Source organism: Thunnus thynnus, chromosome 11 (assembly GCF_963924715.1).
Source record: "Thunnus thynnus chromosome 11, fThuThy2.1, whole genome shotgun sequence".
NCBI classification, from domain to species: Eukaryota; Metazoa; Chordata; class Actinopteri; order Scombriformes; family Scombridae; genus Thunnus; species Thunnus thynnus.
Window position 1 is genome coordinate 2486312 of NC_089527.1, and position 19614 is coordinate 2505925.

Genomic DNA, 19614 nt, shown 5'->3' on the forward strand with positions numbered 1-19614 from the left:
AGATTTCAGCTCCTCTTCTTCTACATAACCTTCAAGGTGCATTCTGTTTAGTTCAGTGTTTACATTTTATGAAAATTAGAGTGAAGTTTTTTGTTCCAGTTTTACTGTAGTTTTCCTTTCTGTTGTTTCTTTCAAACACCACATTTTAAAGACCTTTTTATAGTATTCTTGAAAAAAAAGTGCAATATATTGTAAAAAGCCCCAAGATGGCATTTTATGAAAACACAAATATTACAAACAGAAAAGTGAAGACAAGACAAAAATATATTATTTATTTTATGATACAAAATAAACAACAAACATAAAAAACCAACAGATTTTGTATTTAATGACAAAACAAATTCAAGTTTGTTCTCTTTTGCCTTATAGTTCATATTTTAGTTATTTTATTTTATTTTATTTCAGCCAACAAACATGTTTTTTTTAAACCTGCGATTTTTTTGTTGACATGTAGTGAACACAACACTGACACATCATCTCTTTTTAAGCTGATATGTTGAACTTGTTAGCAAACAGTTTATTTCCACATCCAGCAGTTATGGAGCGACATTTTCATTCATCTGGAGTCGTGTTTCTGTCCACCTGGTGAATAAAAGTCCTATATTCACTCTCTTTTAGCTCTTTTTTTTGCTCTCTACCAACTCCTGAGGCAAATATCTGGCACTTTAGCTGCTAAATAGAAATTAATAGAAATTAATCGCCACTATGTTTTCATGACAGTTTTTAAAGATCAAAATTTTCAAACTCAATTGGGTAGCTTTTAGCAGAATGGTCCAGTCAAGAACCAGACCATTATATCAGCCTGTTTTAGTTTATTACAGATACATTTCAGTAGGAAAATTTCAAAAGATATGTTTTGTTTGTCATTTAGAAACAGTGTTTCCATTACATAGTTTGTCCATTATTATTTACAAAATACACAAAGTAAAATGTTTGTGTTCCAATCAGCCGATATATTATCATTATTGTAATGTGATATCTTTGCTTCAGTTGAACTCTTCTGATAGTTGCGTAACAACCACATTTTTAAAAAAATTATAACTTCTTTAAAAATCAGCCGTCAGCGCTGCAGCATGCAGGCTGCTGATGGATGTGGATTCATTTTGTAGACTCAATTATTAAATCAATCACAAAAAGATTATCGTACCAGACAGTCATTGCTAAATGGTTTGACTGTTGTAGTGATGCCAAAAGCTAAAAATAATCTAGTCTGATTGGCTTCTGTGAGCTCTTGATAAGTTTTTGTGGTCCTGTTTTGACCTACTTGGACCTTTTTGGCCCTGACGTGACTGGACTTGTCTTGAGTGTTGCTGTTTGGGTCTATTTGGTGCTGCTTGTTTCATGTTTGGCTCTGATTGGTCTTGGTTGTTCCATTTCAACTCTAACTGGCCCCGGTATTGGCTTAGATTAGACATAATTGGCTTTGACACACCCTGTCTGGTTCCTTGTTGGCACTGTGGTGACCCTGTCTGGCTCTTTTAACCCGGGTTTGGCACTGAGTGGCCCAGACTGAATCCGAACCCTGACCCTCACTACCCTTCTTTGACTCACACTGGCCCAACTCAATTTGTTTTTCACACTAATTTTGCTTGATTGTTTGTGGTTGTCCCTGCATGGTGTCTCTGTGCTGGCAGTGGGTCCTGGTTCTGGTCCTGGTCCAGAACAGCTGACAGACACAGAGGAGTTTTCTGTCACCTTTCCAACACTTAATTGAACAAACAGCAACAGCTGCTGTTGTTTGACACCAGATCACTTCAAACTGAGGAGCTCCAAGCAGCTGGTCATTAAAGGTTATAAAATCACCTCAGCACAGTTTGATCTGAACAATCTGCCTGATGAGACAGTTTTTTTAAGTTCCTTAGCCCTTATTTTTCATATTTTCTTCTTTAAAAGTGTTTGTCTTGTTTTTATCATATAACCATTATAATAGAGGCAGTGTGACTTTAACTTTGGGTCATGGACAGTTTGACAGTTTTAGACCAAACATTAAATCAAGAAAATAATCCCCAGATGAGTTGATAATAAAAATAATTGTTATTTGCAGCCCTAATATTAAGCCAGGAGATTTATTTTATCAAACAAATACATTAAAAACATAATCAGCATACAGAAATCTGATTTTATCATCATGATTTCTGCTTATCTTTCACCAGTAGACTCCTTGTTTTGGCTCCTTCAGATTGATGCATTTTAACTGAAAATCCCAGCAAAAATCTAAAAAAAATGTATAGATTTTTAAAATCATTTAATGTATAAAATAACACAAAGTCCAGCTTTAGTTCCCAGAGTTTAATGTGTTACTTCAAACAGTCCAAAAAGCCAGAGATTTAACTGGGATTGAGATGAAACTGGGATTTAGTTTTATATGACTGATCCTGACATCTCAAACACACTAATGTTTTACCTTTAAAATTCCATTAACATACCCATTAATGATAATGTAATAGGGGGTATTTTCAGTTGAATTTCAAAGGACAATTAATGGACAAATTATTATAGGATATTATAATATATTGACGTATTTTTTTAAATATTTTATCTGCACTGTTTAAGGGTGTTTTAAGGGGTAACAACCCTTTGACCAAATAACATTAAAGCATTGTGTAACTTCAGGATTCAGGATTGACTTTCATGCTTTTAAATATATTTTAATGTATTTTTTCTCCAAACAAATTAAGGGGTACCTGTAATAGTATTTTCATCCAATTATTTATCCATTAATTTACCTAAATGCTGGATAACGAATACTTGATTACTGGATAAAAATCCCTTAAAATATCATTCATTTGCACTTGGAAAAGTTTCTAATTTATTAACCAAAACCCAAACCTTATTATCAACTGGAATTGATAAATAATGGATTAAATATTTCAAAATAATGTTTTAATTAAGGGGGAAATCTTAAAATCTGTAATTTGGTAATTAAGGGCCTCTGAAATTAAAGTGTTTTAAGGGGTGACAATACTTTAAAATTGACCAAATAACATTAAAGACATCCCTTAATTTATACCTTAAAAATCAATCAAGGTAAAAATTCAGGAATGGCTATAACGCTTTTTGGTAAATTTTAAGGTATGTTTCCATCTTAAAAAATCTTAAACTGGAGATAATCTGCATCCTTTAATATATAATAATCTGTTAATTTATCCAATATTTAACCTCAACTTTCAGGTGAATGAAATTTATTGAAAAATGATAATGTAATTTAAGTCACGATATTTTGTACATTTTAAGTTCATACAGCAAACCCATTAAAATCACTTCATATGTTACCATCCAATTATTTATCCAGTCATTTACCCAAATGCTGGATAATAAATAAACCTGATTACTGAATAAAAATCCCTCAAAATATCATTAATTTGCACCTGCAAAAAGATTCTGACATGCAGGAAAAACCTGAACCTTAACAACACCTTAAATTGATTTCAAATGAATGCGTTAATTAAGGGAAAAGTCATTAACCCTTGAAATTGACATAATTTGATAATTAAGGGTTTTTGGAATTAAGGTGTTTTTAAAGTGTTTTCAAATTAATTGACAAATTAAACAATGTTTTGCACATTGATTTGGATGAAGGTGTTTTGTGTGATTAGGGGCTATTCAAGGGTATTTTAAGGGGTTTTACAGTTTAGAGTGATAGCAACCAAGAAAAAGCAAATAAACAAGCATCATCATCTCATCACACATCGGCCAACATATACCAGTTTTGTAACTGTTGAGGTTACACGTGGTGCATCGTTAGCTTGGGTATGTTTAAATTCATTCGGTTTACTTTGTATTTCTCTCTATAACTATAAAATCTATGAAACACAGAAAGCAGATTCCTGTGAGGAATCAGCTGCAGACAGGAAACAATCATCTGGCTCTTTGTCCCTGCATGTTCACACTTACTCGTGCAGAAATAATCGGGTTTCGGTGAATCCCTGAACGCGTCACAGATCTGGTTACGGCTAAACATAATCTGATGACTTCACTGCATGTTGATGAGGTGACACATGAGTCTAACGCCGACACTTATCAGTCATCTCGAGATGTTTAAAAAGTGAATCAGATGTGAACCCAACATGTTTCCTTAAAACTGCAGAAAGATGATGGTTGAAAGTACAATTCTCAGGTACTTTATACTTCTCGTCCATCACATGACCTTACAGCTGTTGTTCTTTTACAGATTAAGATTTTTTTAATACAAAAAATATGATCAGATTATTAAATATAATAAATTGCTGTAGATGACGATATAAAGTAGTTAAAATTAGCTCCAACTCAACTTCAACAGAAAAATATTGCTTACATGTTAATACATCAGTAATAATAAAATATACACATTACACTTTTACTTTTCATACTTCAATTTTTTTTTTTTCCTTTATTTTATATGAAGTATTTTTACATTGTGGTATTAATATATTTATTTAATTGAGAGAATCTGAATTCTGAGTGAAATGCTGAGTCTGTTAAATCTGTTTTCAAAGCTTATTTTTATGTGAAAGTTTTCTTTTATTATTTTCTTCTGCTGCTTCTGAAGGTTTTATTTATATATATATATTTTTTTGCCTGCACATGTCATCAACCAATCCCCTGCTTCCCTGTCAGTTTTAGGTTGCAATATAACTTAATAAACATATTTCAAAAGGAAAAACAAACATTCAAAAACTGAACGTCACTGATTCGACTTCATGTTATCAGTTAAACCATCGGACTGTGTTGTTCCTCTTGTATTTAAAAGCAAACTGGTGGATCAGAGTCAACATATTGTTATGAGCGGTATTCAGTGTTTCTCACAGATTCAGGATTTATTTCTGGAGACACTGAGCATCGCAGGTCAGGTGTAATCTCACAGCAATCAGCCATCAGTCAGACTTTTGAAAGGAAGAGGCACTAATTCTAAAAATATATATATTTTTGTGGTTAAAAATCATTTTCAGTTTTTCAGGCTGTTCAGATACATTTTATGAGCATTTATAATAGAAATGATGGGACGGGAGAAGCGTGACAAACCAGCCAACAAAAGTTCAATCTCTTTCAAAATACAATAAAAGCTGCAGAATCAAACCGCTGACACGTCACATGGTGTCTATATCCGATGTTCTTTAACTTCAGATCCAGTCTAGTCTAGTCCCTCTGAACCATAAGGGCAGACTAACAGCTGTTCATTCCCCTTCAAAATGAGCTCCTCGCTGCTCTCAGTCAGACACTTCCTCTCCACAGAGCTCTGAGTAATGTAACGAGGGGAGTTTATCTAACACAGGACACCAAACACTAAAAATAACACCTCACCCCCCCCCACCCCCCCCCACCACACCTCTGTTTGATTGACAGTCACCATGTGGCACATAGCTGGAGGAGCAACTGATAGCCCTGCTGCTGATTCCCTTAAAAAGCCATCAGCCGCCCAGCTGAGAGTCCAACCTGATGCTATCAGGGGCTATTCTGGGACGTCCCATTATAACCTTCAGCTTGGAAAAGCAGCAAAAAAGCCTTCAGTCTGCTGGTGTCACTTCTTAAAAAGTGACTAAAACAATGAATGGAGTCTGGCAGGAAAGGTTGAGTCTGGTTTGTGTCTGCTATAAAACAAACGTCCGGGTGTTAAAGTGTAAATCCAGCAGCTGTCAGTCAGCTGCTGATCATCAATTACAACACTTTGCAAAACTTTAAAGACACTTACTTGTCTGCACAAGGATGCCTGGGATGCCCAGAGGCGGGCTGTCTTCAGAAAATCAAAAATCTCTTTATCCAGAAAATTTAGTCATAAAAATCCCAAAAGGAGAACAACTGAGCCTCAAAGGAACCCCAAACAAAAAAACAAAACTACAGGCTCTCAGTGCCGTGTAGTTTTGTTTTTCCTTCTGACAGCAGTCCCTCCAGCCGAGGCGTCCAGGCCGGGAACGCTGATTCTGCTCAGAGCAGGCAGCAGGGCAGCGGGGGGCTTTATACCGCTGTGACATCACATAGGCAAGTCATGCCATTGGTCGAACCCTGCAGGGAATCATGGGAGGAGAGGGGGGCCATTTTATGCAACCTGTAAAACCTGACAGCCGCTTTACTTAACAAAGAGACGGACTGAGAGAGATCGATCATCTTCTATCTGCAGTCTGAGTGGTTTATTGAGCTGCAAAGTTTTGACATCCTAGTTATCAAAACTGTTCAGTTCATTTTTATTTGTCAAAATAACAGACGCCTTCATGTAATCTAAATATAATATATCAACACATGTTTGAATGGGGTTTTTATGAACACTGAGAACTCACTTTTCTTTCGGGATTATAAATTTCTATCTGCTGAGGCTTCACAGGAGATGATTCTGTTGAAATCAGGTGACAAATAAACTTAACTTTGTTTTAATACACAACATCTATGTATGAACTACTGAAGGGAGTTATGATTTACAATATTTGGGCACAGACAACAATTTAGACAATGTTTTAAACGCACAATATGTAATTTCAGCCGCTAGGCGTCTCAATCAAAACAATAACAAAAGAAGGAGTGTGATGACGGTGTGAGGTAGCAAGGGATCATGGGAGTTGTTGTCTTCGTTGTTAAATAACCAGCTTCACCGGGATAGGATTACTCCAGTGTTCATCATTCAGGATGTTTTTACCGGGAGGTCTCCTCCTCTCCAGAACAAACAGACCTGGAGATTACAGGTAAAAACACTGAATGAAGCTGTTTCACCTAAAAAATCAATGTTTCTCCGATGATGTCCGGTGACCACCGGACTTCCTGGAGGGGCTGTTAGCCGAGCTGCTGCTAACGTTTGTCCAGTTTATTTCTCTGATAACTTAAGATCCAGACGTCCAATGACTAAAATCCTTCTTCCGACTAAAAGATATAGTCAAAACCAACTTAATTTATCATGAAAATGTGTCTTAAAACTGAATAAAAGTCCATTTATAACAGTTTGTGTGGAACAACCACAACGCCGATGTGTTATCTTGTATGATAATTCAGAGTTCACGAGATGTTACCAAATTCACTCAAAAGATTGAGGAAATCTGGAAAGACAACATTTAATTTTGCTGCAACTCACTTTGACCTTCATTATGGATCAATCTAATGGATGTCTCAATTAATAGATTACTCAGTTGGTGCATAAAGTATCTGAAGTGAAAGGAGTGAAAAATGTTCATTCCTCTCAGGACCAGGCTGTAAAAACTGACAAACATCTAAAGTGTAAGGGTGCAACAAATGATTAGTAAAATGATGAAATTATTCGAGTAGATATAACATTTGTGTAAACTTATCAGATTATAGTAAAGAAAAGGATTTAACATGAATGTACAATGTGCTGCACTTTTAACCCAACATAGAGCAGCACCGTAATACTACAGAGCAGAAACAGCACTGCAGTGTTTGTTTATTCAACACATATCATGGTTTCCAACTTTTAAATATGTTCTTATCAAATCAAAAGCTAACGTGGACTGTTAGCGTTAGCAAGTTTCTCAGATCACTACCTGACATTTTTATAAATGTGTAAACTATCAACATATTTAATAATAAAACAACTGTGAGACAGTAAATGTTGGAAGAGTAAATACTTCATTAATTGGTTTAATCCCATGATGACATCTCCTTGTCTTCCATCTTCTCTGTGTCCTTAAAATAAAACAGTTAAAGTTAATCAACAGTTTTTAGTTTTCAGTTTTATTTCTGTGTCATCTGACCCTCTTAATCTTCTCCTCTTTCTCCGAGTAACTGGATCATTTATATGTTTCATATGTGAAATCAATCTTTGTGCATCAACCGTATTTACAAAATCAATATCTGTTTTCTCCTTTCTAAACAAAGTGCTGTGCGGTTCCCAGCAGGGGTTGGAGCAGCGATTTTAAAAGTGTGGGGGTTCTAGAGGTGGGAAATGAGCACGGCAAACCCCCCCCCCCCCGCTTTCGAGCCCTGTTCCTGTCTCAATATGCCAAGTCAAAACGAATGTCACGCATTTAAACAATGTTTTCTACTATTGTAGTTGTAACCACTGCTTCAGCTTATCATAAAATAATTACTGAGACCATATGAGTGTAACAACTCAGCAGGTCTCATAGCAGTTTACTTCTTACATCCAGTTATTTGTATGAATTGCTGAACTGGAGCATAGCTATCCTTATTATACTTATTATACGTATCTTTATCCTACTTCCTCACACACCTTATAAACATGAAACACTTCCATTAAATGAAATGGATAGTATATGGATGCATAACAAATTGAACTCTGGTAACAAATCAGTATCAGTAAAGAGTCATTTCTGAGTTCATGGACTAGTGCAACCTAAACTGTCTTCAATTTAAAAAAAAAAAAATCCAAAGGGGACCTTTAATTGTCTTTAATTGGGAAATTAAATACCAAAAGTTGTCCAGGAGGTTTTGTATCAGCAGGCGTCAGTTCCTCTCCATCAGCCACAGGGAAGAAGCTGTTCCTCTTCATCTGCAGTCTTCCTCAAAGCTAACAGGAGAAAATCACATCAGCAGGTGATCTGAGGTTAGTGATTGCAGAGAATGAGCAACTAGCTCTCACAGACCACAGCTACAACCATCTGAACCCTTTTTAAGCTCAATAATAAATAGTAATATTACTGTGGTCTAGCTTTAATACACAATACAAACTATAGCTCATTCTAACTTATAATAAATGTAAAACACACATAACTCCCTGACATGAGGAGTAAAACTATGACGTCTAAAGCAACATGTTCCTTTGACATTCAGCTTAAAAGAGCTTAACGTTATGTGAGTTCACATTCTGGACACAGAGGTAACTTGTACATATTCTTGCTAAAGTCCGCCTAGCATGGTGGCTAATTAGCGATTAGCTTAACTCACGATTAGCGATTAACATGCTAATAAACATTAATTTGGTCGTTAAGACTTTACCATGAGGCAGGAAACACATTGCCGTTACACATCTTGAATATGAAAGCTCACCTTTGTCTATGACTATTTAAAAACGACAACAGAAGTGACTAAAAACCAAATTTGCCACCTGACTTACATTTAGGATATTTAATTTATGTTCAATGATGTTAGCTGAGCTGACACATCGCATAACACGACGAAGTTACAAAAGAAAATTCTACATTACTAACTAGTTTAATATCTGTTTCATACCTCTGGTCTGTTATTCTCTAATCTGTTATCACAGCCAGCAGCGAGTAACTGAAACACAAACTTAACTTTACTGTAATTGAATCGTTTACTCTTCTCTGGCCTGGTGGGTTCGTCAGATGACTGTTCAATGACCAGTAGGTTTTTCATGTATGGGAAACTCAGTTCATCAATGACTACCTCAGGAAAAAGTGGGGGTATGGAATGATGTTTTTGTGAAAGTGGTTCCCGGTACAAAAAAAAAAAAAAAGGACAGTAGAAAACATAATGGAACTCATTTTCTATCATTCAGACAGCACATTAGACAAATCTGCTGTTCTTCTTCTAGATGAACAAACCGTCCAGTTTCATCAGTCAAAGGTGAAACAGCAGATCTCAGATGGGAACACAGTGATCTTTGCTTTTTCAATCATTTTTTTTCCAACATAATTCTCAGTACCATGTTCAGTTTTTATCATCGTAAATATAAGCAGTTTTGGTTTGGTCCTTACATCACCAGCCCACTGCCCTTTGCTCCGAGCAAACACAAACAGTATAATATAAATATAAATGTATGGCATTGGCCATACATATATTAATTAAAAAAATTTTTTTTTTTTTTTTAATTTTTGTTCATTTTTAACATTTTATTTTATTTTTAAACCACATCTGTCAATATTTAGGTCTGCCAGTCCAATTTTGTTTTTGGGGTGGGGGATAATAATAATATCTAAATAATATAAAATTATTTATCATTTTGGATATTATCATGCAGCCCTACTAAGAGGTACTACTGATGCATTTTATTTTAGTGTGAATCCATATTTGTAGTTCTGGGACAGGAGGTACTGTTGTAGCATTTTGGTTAATTCTTGTGTGCAATTCTTGTCAGTTTGATTGTTTTCAAAATACCATGTCACTATCCCTTATAATTCATTATCTCCTCAATTCATATACTTCATTATCTTTTTTATTAAATTCAAGTTCAATTGAAAAGCAAAGGGTGTAGCAGTGTAGGGGAGCGATGGGGTTTGGGGCTGTGGCAGAGGTGGAGGGCTCCAATCTAAAATCTCACCTATAGGGCACCAACAAAGACATGGCTGGCCCTGTTAATATATATATTACACTAAAATAAACCAGGAAATAGAGTAAATTGGAACAAGAGTGAAGCAACTCCGCTCAACTATATGACTTTCCAGAACTTCTTGCCACAACCCAGATAGTTTGGAAGAAGAGGGGACTGGAATATCTTAGTATTAATAGGCTATAATGTCCCCCATTGAGAAGATATTCGTGATAGATGGTCCTAAATTAATAAAAGCTATTAAAGAAGATCTTACCAGATGGGGAACACTTAGTGGTGTAGAGCAGATATAATTAAAAGTGTCAGTGTTTTCCCCCAGACTATCTTTTATTATATCCACGATTCCACTTAAATTACCTGAATATTAGAATTTGTCTCAATAAACTTTTGAAGCATAGAAATAAAGGGGGCTTATGGATACTAGAAGTATATACATATTATTTGGCCTCTAATGGCAAATACAGCAAAGTGGCAGCTGGTGAAAGTAAAAAACAAGTATTCCTATCTTCTCTGTGGTATTGTACAAAGGTCAATACAAACATTCAGAACACAGTTATTAGTTTTTCATGTGTAAAATAATAAAGATAATACAAAAGAAATGTGCAATCAATGGATTGGTGTTGCCTTCAAGTCCATCATGGGAGAACACATTATTCACTGCTGGAGGAAAGACTCTCATTAATGAGGAGTGGAAAAGTCATAATGTTAGAAATTTGGGCAAAATTGTAAAGCAGGAGAGAATAATGAGATTTAATGAGCTTCAAGCTAATTTTGACCTTGATGATTTGTGTTTTCTGCAGAATCTACAGCTGAAATCTATACTGCAGAAACTCATATCTCAAGGTACCATACTGGCTTCAGATAAAGATACAGATAATAAATTGAAAGAGATTGTAACAAATAGAGGCTCTTTATCTAAATGTTATAGATATATATATATATCTCCTCCTGTAGTGGCATGGATACATTTTAATTACAGTGGGAATGTGATCTGGGAAAACACCTAGCACTGGAACAGTGGGACACCATAATGCGACATACAAATTACTTATCAAAATGTGTTAGATATCAACTTATACAGAGGAAGATTTTATACTGAATATATATAACTCCACAGAAGCTGAATAAAATAAATCCTAATGCATCAGACCTACTGTATTTTGGCACAGCTGGTGAGAGAGAGGAGGCTGGGCGCAAAAAAAGGCGACTACTACCGAGTTGTTCATTACCCGCCGTGCTTTTGTTGTTGTAAACGTCGTCATAGAAACAAGTGAAACAAATGGCATCATAAAGAAATATCTTTATAATGTTTATTGTGCAAGGTATTTACTATGGAGTAAAATGTTTTGAGGAATAAATGATTCAGTACATTTCATTCACCCAAAAGATTTTTTCGAATAATTTGTCCGTGAATGTCACATCATTGCAGAGCAAACGTGGAGAACATAAAGCCGGGACAATGGGACACCATTATCCCATGGTTTGCAGTCATGGAGGCGTTATTTATTGGCTTTTATTTTCTATAATAACTCCATGGATGCAGCGGCGTTGTCAAATCAAATATGACGTGTGGCACAGCAGCACCAGCTGTTCTCTGTATTTATGATCTCTGTCGGATAAACATAAGTGTGTTCATGAAAACGTATATATTAACTTTTAATTCTCTTCACAACGTGGCATTACGTGACAGAAATATGCACATACATTATTATCTGCCAGACTTATAAAGACGCAGATACACCTGGTTCTGTTGTTTTAATGTGGAATCACATGCACGAGCCTCATTTGCTGTCACAGTGAGCCAAAAAATGGATGTAAAGGTCTTTAAACCTCCGTTTGTACGTCAACAGTTGTGTCCGTTCCGCTCATCAGACCTCAGTGAGAATTACGCACAGGCTCTCCAACAGCTGATCATTACGCACGGCTGCTGCGGACATTTGAAACGACTTTACCCCCTGATTCATCACATTTTTATGCAAACCGTCACCACTGTAAAGTGTCAGTCATCATCATTAAACATCAGAAGAATGATAAATGATTTATTGATAGAGCTCGTGTTGAAACGGACTTTACAAAGTGCTTCAAAACAAAATGAAGTGATCGTTAACAGAGAAATGATGCTGAAATAAACAGAATGATGCTTTAATAAGGTTTAATAATTCACCTTTGAATTTTACTGAAAGCTGTATAGCAAAAATAACGACACAATCTAGCGTGAGGTGCGCACATTCTTCCTGTATAAATAGCATAGTTGTTGTGAAACAGACATATACCTCTGTGATTGGCAGGTTCGTTCAGCTCCAGCTTGTGCAATAAAGGGACCTTCCACACACAACACAGTCAAGTGCCATTCATATAAAACTCGCGGGCCGCACTAACATTAAACTTTCATATCAAGGTGGGGGCCACAAAATATCAGCCGCGAGATTGAGACCCATGATCTAAAGCATATGTTATGGCACTGCCCAGAAATAAGAACATTTTGAGTAGGAGTCCAGAATATGTTATGTTCAATATTAAATGTGGATGTATCACTATGCCCAGAGGTGTGTTTGCTGGGAGTTAAATTGGATTGAATGAACTAAAGGCACCAAAGATGCCCTTAATAGCAAGAAAATCAACCCCGGCAATGTATTGAAGGAAAGCAGATCCATCAGTAAGTGACTTTACTTCGATCAGTTTTACATAAAACATTTGAAAGCAGATAATGTTGTTTATCAGACAAACAGAGATGTTTATTAAAAACATCAGCAAACAAGTAACTGAGTAGCTTTTAAACATCAACAACTGCTGTAGAATCAACCACATAAAATCCCTCAACAACCCTGATATTAATCATTAATTTGTCTGGATTAAATTGAGAAATGAATGAAACTGAATGTAAATAATGTGTCACCTGATGAGTCAGTAATAATAATAAGTGATACACACCACAAACGTTCCCAATATGACTTTATTCAGCAGAGATACACTCTAGTGAAGGAAAGTAAATCAGTAACTATTACACATATAAATATTTGAAACCAGATACATTTTTTTATCAGGTGAGAGGAGATTTAAAGCAGAAAAAAAAACCCTCAGAATTTTCTTTGTGAACTTGTAGTTTGATTATTCTGATTGATTGATTGATTATTCAATCCTCAATACTGTGTTCAGAGTTATGCAGACAATATTAACCTGATAAATGTGAGTCAGTCAGCTGCTGTTCCTCCGATGTCCACTAGATGCTGCTCCAAAAAACAAAAAACAATCTGACTGTATTGAAGTGAATGGGAAAACCTCTCTCTACAAATATAAAGTCAAGATGATTTATCTTCTTCTGCGAGGTGACTTTCAGAAAACAAATACTTTAATGTAAGATTAATTGTTAAGAATGACACAAATTTAAGTGTTAATGGAAAATAAAAAATTATGATACTGAATCAAGATTCTGACTTAATTAATATTTATGATTTGTTGAACTGTCAGTTGAGTCAATATTTTGAGATAGCTCAAAATATTGACTTCTTAAATCAAACCTACTATGTGTACAATCTCAAAGTTATGATTCAGTATCTCATCATTTTGATTTAGAAAGTCAAACTTTGGACTTAGTATCTCTTACTAAGAGATTGCACTATCTCAAAATTATGACTTGTAGTGAGTCATTTAATGTATTTTGACTTAGTATATTTTGACTTATTACGTGATACTAAATTATCATTTAATATATCATAATTTTTAAGTTTGACCTAAAAAGTGTCTTATAATGATGGCTTACTGTTTTAAGATCACAACTTAGTATTCTTTGGAAAGAAAGAAAATCAAAATTATAAAGTAAGAATTATGACCATGAAATATGTTTAAGTCATAAATAAAAATTCTGACTCAGTCTCATCATTTTAACTTACTATCTCAAAATTATGACTATCACATAAATTTAATTTAAAAAGTAGACAATTTTGACTCATCTCATGAATTCAGCTCAGTACAAGATAATTTATATTTATTTATTTATTTATTTATTATTATGCTGTTTTTTGGGGTCATTCATTAATTTACTTAACTTTATCGTCAGAGTTTTTTTTTTGTTTTTTTCCTGGCAGTAATACGTTTCTGTTGGTTTTAAATAAACATGTTTGCGGATGTGTTCGCCTTGATTCAAAGCCATTTCAGTCTGTTGCACTCTGCTGCTTTGTGGTTCCAGATTTAAATGAGGATTCTGTGACTCCAGTAACCCACAAATAAAACGTGTTAAAGCTTCACCGTAATCTGTCATTAATATTAACATTGCATGTCTGCACCACTCCACCTGGAGAAAAGGTGATGACGACACAGGAGATGAACTGAAACCCGATTTAAGTCCAATGAGAAGAACACTTGTTAAAAAAACTATATAACAGGGAACACAGTGATTACTCAGGGATTACACCAGGTTACCCATCTTTTTTCTGGCCCTCAATCTTGTTTTCAGGTCCCCAAATTCTCCAGACCCCAACATTTAGACAGTTCTAAAATTATTTTGTACATTTTTTGATGACCTCCTCTGAAAGTTGATTAAAATTATTAGAAAGTATATGTTTTCATTGTGACTCAAAGTCGAACTGCAATTAAAAAATAATGTCCGCTAAGAAATCAGTATTGACTTATGTACTTATTTAAGAAATTTAAATTGTATCCATTGTTCTGCAGTGCCAATGCCTCCTACAGTAGTGTCAATGAGAGGTGAAGTTTTTGTTATGACTGATGATATCAGTACTGTAATTTGATTGGTCCAATATCTGTGTGGGTGGGCACTAAAAATGAAGTTAGAGGACTACCCATCGCTGCAGTCTATTTTCCACTACCACATCTGGACCCATGAAACAGAGCAAGCTAATGCTAAGCTAACCCCCCCACCCCTCCTCTCTATGATGCAAGACAACCACAGCACTGAGTGTGCAGGAGCTGCTGAAGACTCAACAGGTCATAAAATAACATGAATGAAATGATATGACATGATGGTTTACATTTGTTTATGCAAAAAGTGTGGAGAATTCAATTTGACTTTAATAAAAAGAATCAGGACAGTGTGTGTGTGTGTGTGTGTGTGTATGTGTGTGTGTGTGTGTGTGTGTATTAAAGTATTATCAGGTAGAGCAGCCACAGCAGAACACACAGTGTACCAAACCAGGTCTGCCAGTCCACATTAATGATGTCAAACACTTCGGCCACCAGCCACCTATCATCATCTGTCTTGCTGCCATCGCTGCAGTCATGGTAGCTGGGGTATTGGGCCTTGTATAACCCGCCATCCAACGCCTCTGGGATAAACAGGAATTGTTTTCCGTCCTCACAGGCCAGTGCTCGGCCAGGGCCGGTGGCTGACACCTCTCCTTCTTTAAACCTGGAGCGACCATGATGACAGGAGGTCAGGAAGAACAAAGCCGCACTCTCAGCCAAGGGCGCTGCTACACATCGTGGGCACCCTGACAATAACTCTGATACAATAAATATCTATAATTTGTGGTATGTTACCACAGGGATGACTGCAACACCAGACAGCCAAACAAAACATTTGTGGGTTTTCATAAGTAATATTGAAAACTTGATGATGTGGATGAACAGATGTGTAAAGTTTAATCTTTAATTTGATTTGTTCATGCAACTGATTTGGTTTGTAATGCAGTGGTCAGTATTGCCTTCACTGTCTTTATTTTGTAACTGTGCACACAAACAAAATAAAGCAAACACTAGCACTAGCAAACCTTCGTTAATCAAAGAGAGGGTACATTGTTAAAAATAAAAGTCTTACGCTGGGATCCCACCAGGCACGTGTTCACCACATTCCGGCTCCGACGCGGTTTTGCTCCGTCCTCTGCATGGCGCCCTATCCCACCGGGAGCGTGTCAGAAGCTGAGCATCTTGACTGCAGGGAAGCCATCCGTCTTTTAAAATCAGTTGCACTCCTACTTTAGTAATTACGGCAGCCTAGTCAAAGCTGACAAAGTGCCTTAAGACTACTGTAATTACTGCAGTAGCAGGGCAACTAAACTGCCCAATTTTGTTGCTTTCGTTGATTTGGTCATTTTCCTTGATTTTTATGCTTCTTCTACGGTAAAGTAGGCTACGTAGTTAAATGGTGTCTTTACTCGTCTGTTTGAATTGCGTTTTGCCCAGCTCAATCTGCTCTGTGCCGCTTGACACGGCCTTTGTCAGAAATAGATGAGGCACCTATCTTCAGCGCAGTTGGGCGGAGAACCACTTCTGGGCTGCTTCTGAAATGCGCCACGGTGCGCCTGGTGGGATCATGAGCATTGACTAGAGTGGCTGCGATTAGCTCTGGGGGTTGCGTCAGAGCCGGAACATGGTGCACATGTGCCCGGTGGAATTTAGGCGTTAGCCAGAAAGCCGTCAGCTAGTGACTTAGAATAATGAAATGTTTTTACCAAACTACAGTACACACATTAAAATGTCACTTCATTTCTAAGTCAGAGTTTACACCAGGCTCCATGGTGGCGAAGTGTTGAGCTAAATTGGTGATTGATTAGTTAAAGGAGAAAAAACACACGCAAAACACACAGGTGGCATGTGATGCACATCAAAACACTGGCGTCTGGATACATCAATACCCCACAAAAGCAGCATCCAAGCTACTGTACTGTCTGCATGATGTCCGATGTTTGCTGCAAGGGCTGGAACACGCTTCTCTATCAACTGGCACAGGTGTTATTCAGAGATGTTCATATTTTTCATACTAATATATAACAACTTATATTCTACAGCCACATTTTGGGTATCGTTAACCTTTTTGAATTTGCTTCCTGACAGGAGTTGGATCTTGGTTGTTTGACACAGAGATTTGGGAGGTTTGTGCCCAAAACAGTGAATCAAAATAACTTGGTACCACTGGAATATTAATTGTACTTGGTAATCAAGCTAATAGTTAAGATGGGGTGCAAATCAACACGCAGATATGAAATGTGGTACGGGTTTACATCACTAACATGTGCCAGGTTGCAGGAAAGTACAAGCATATTTGAAAAACAAAACTAGTCTACGAAGCATGGTAATTTCACTGGTTTCCCATTAAATGGTCATCAACAAACAAGGCCAAAGTTGATTTAATTTTGAGTGCAATGATTTATAATTCAATCGGCAATACCCAAGGTAGCACTGCCACAAGGTAAGGTTTTCGCTCTTATTGATAACCCTTTTAATAGGAAGACAATGGATCATGACAGCAGTAAACCGTGGATGTTGTGTGAGGAGATTAAGTGTAAATGTGATGTGTTAGCTGTCACTAAACAATAGTATGAGTCATGTTAGAGAAATAAATAGGTTAGCTGGACATCTTAAAGTGCAAATATGATAAAGAGTTAGACATAATCTGGCTATAGGGCACATGTTAATGCAGGTGTAAAGGGTTCCTCAAGATGAGTTGTGTAATTAAAAATCTCATAAATCTTGTGTGTTATTGTGGAGCTGGTTGTATGCTACCCACCAGGTGAGCATGGGCTCTGGGTGTCCCGTCACCTCCACCTCTAGCGTCACTGGAGAGCCCTCCATGACAGTAGCTCTAGACAGGGGCCTGGTGAAGCAGGGTGGGCCAGATTTAGAGGCTTTTCCCTGGGGAAGAGCCTCTGTCTGGGCCTGGGGCAGAGGAGAAGGAGCAGGAAGGGGAGGCCCTTGGATCTGGGGAGTAAGCCTTATCTCCTCGCGGATAGCCATGGGCTGACAAATGTCTGGGTCTTGATCTGGAGTTAGTAGATGAGATGAAGAGGAAGGGGGGGTGACATGCAGGTTAGCCTGCTGAGCCAAAGCTTTGGTCTGTGCCTCGGGCTGAGGAGGAGCAGCGAGCTGGGCGGGGCTGCTGGGGTTCATGCCAGGGTCATGCACAAACTGCTGGGTACAGGTAGAAGCCAAGGACTCATGGAGGGAGTAGACTGTCTGGTGGCTCTGCTTGCTGTTGAATATCTTACTGCCCGTGATGGTATTGCTGGATATGTTACTGACACTGTTTGGCTCTGGAGGGATAGGGGCATGAAGGACCCCAGGTAGACCTCCACTACCCTGGGAGACTGGCCTTTCTTGCTGTGACCTAAGATCACTGCTAGCCTGAGGCACATTGCAATGACTGTCTGAAGCAGATGACTGGCAGTAAACAATTTGTTGGGTGACAGTAGTGGTTTTGGTAAGGCAGCTGCTTTGGGGCACAGAGACTGAAGGTGCTTCCTTGCTGGTTTGTAAGGAATTCACATTCTGATCAAGGCCACTCCTGGACTCTGGGTAAGACTGTGGACTGTCTGTATGGATGACTGTGCTGGTTTGGGGGCAGGTTGTACAGGATTTGATGAGCCCAGTGTCTCCTGGAACTGTGTTGCTGGGGCTCTGAGCAAACCCTCCGGTCTGCAGGGGTGGATTGATCTGTGGCATAGTCTCAACCTGAGACAAGGGGCTTTCTTGGGGGGAAATGACGCTGTTGCTAGTCTGTTCCAAGGTGCGATGACTATCTGAAGACTGGGAGCAAATGGTCTTCTGGGTATTTATGTTGTGATGGAGGCCACTCTTGGAGCCAGCGAAGGACTGTGAAAAACTGTTGTCTTGACAATTGGCAGTTGTGGTTTGAGTAGTACTAGTGCTGAATTTTAGGAACCCCATGTCTTTTGGAGGGGTCCTGTCCTTGTGGAGATCAGGGTCTTCACCATTAAAGGGCTGCGGATGATAGCTGGACTGGGGGACAGAGGGGGTCTGATTGAGCTCTGCAGCCTGAGGAATGAGATCAGTACGTGGCAAGGTTTCACTTTTTGATGCAGCATTTTTGGTGATCTTACCCTTACTGGAACTGCTCTGAGGCTGTCCATTCTGCCTGCTGTGCTCCTTTAAGAAGTGTTCAGTTTGTGAGGGGCTCCTTCTCTCAAGGACATTGTTGTCCTTGTTGTCTGGCATGTTGCTCTTGTGGAGTGGGTTGAATCCTGAAAAGAAGCTCAGTTCAGGGCAGCCCACAGAAAGGTGAGCACTCTGGGGGAAGTTGGCTGTGCTAGTCTCTCCAGTCCTGAGAATGGTGCACAGAGTGCTGGTAAGCAGACTTGGAGCAGGAACTGTCAGTGGACTCTGGCCAAATGAGCTGGACTCAGTTCTGAACCTGTGACAGACACAACAGGAACAAAATCCTGAATCTGGATGTCCTACTGATGGATTATTGGGTTACGGCTCAAGTAACCACTTTCAGTGTTAAAATTTTGCCTGAGATTTTTGTTGCATGCCATCACTCTCAGTCTCTTAATATCACAGTATTCCTCATCTTACTCCACCATTAGACTATCCATTAGTGGGACTGTGTGTTGAATGTCAATGCTTTTTGAGTACCAACCAAAATATCTCCAAAAAACCAAAATCAAAAACCGTAAAGTGACAAAAACCTAATCTTGTTTACATAGTCTTTGACTAAATATTTCCAGTTTTCAGTCATTACTTAAATCATACTT

At 37.7% G+C, this 19614-nt stretch overlaps 2 protein-coding genes across 4 annotated transcripts in view; both read right to left on the minus strand.

Moving 5' to 3' along the window:
• The window catches only part of ttn.2 (titin, tandem duplicate 2), a 252950-nt gene extending 243687 nt beyond the window's left edge, over nt 1–9263 (minus strand). Inside the window, exons 1-3 of the mRNA XM_067602773.1 lie at nt 9109–9263; nt 8348–8446; nt 7545–7602 (exon numbers count right to left, since the gene is read on the minus strand). Coding sequence (XP_067458874.1) covers nt 7545–7567 — 23 coding nt within the window. The 5' untranslated portion in view covers nt 7568–7602; nt 8348–8446; nt 9109–9263. The remainder of the gene's footprint in view (nt 1–7544; nt 7603–8347; nt 8447–9108) is intronic.
• Nucleotides 9264–13103: 3840 nt separating this feature from the next.
• Nucleotides 13104–19614, minus strand: part of ccdc141 (coiled-coil domain containing 141) — a 64585-nt gene continuing 58074 nt past the window's right edge. For 2 of the 3 annotated variants that reach the window (XM_067602786.1, XM_067602785.1), the window contains exons 27-28: nt 17631–19271; nt 13104–15533 (exon numbers count right to left, since the gene is read on the minus strand). In XM_067602786.1, coding sequence (XP_067458887.1) covers nt 15266–15533; nt 17631–19271 — 1909 coding nt within the window. In that variant the 3' untranslated portion in view covers nt 13104–15265. Of the gene's footprint in view, nt 15534–15755; nt 19272–19614 lie in introns of those variants that run through there. The other variant, XM_067602787.1, reaches the window with a different exon arrangement.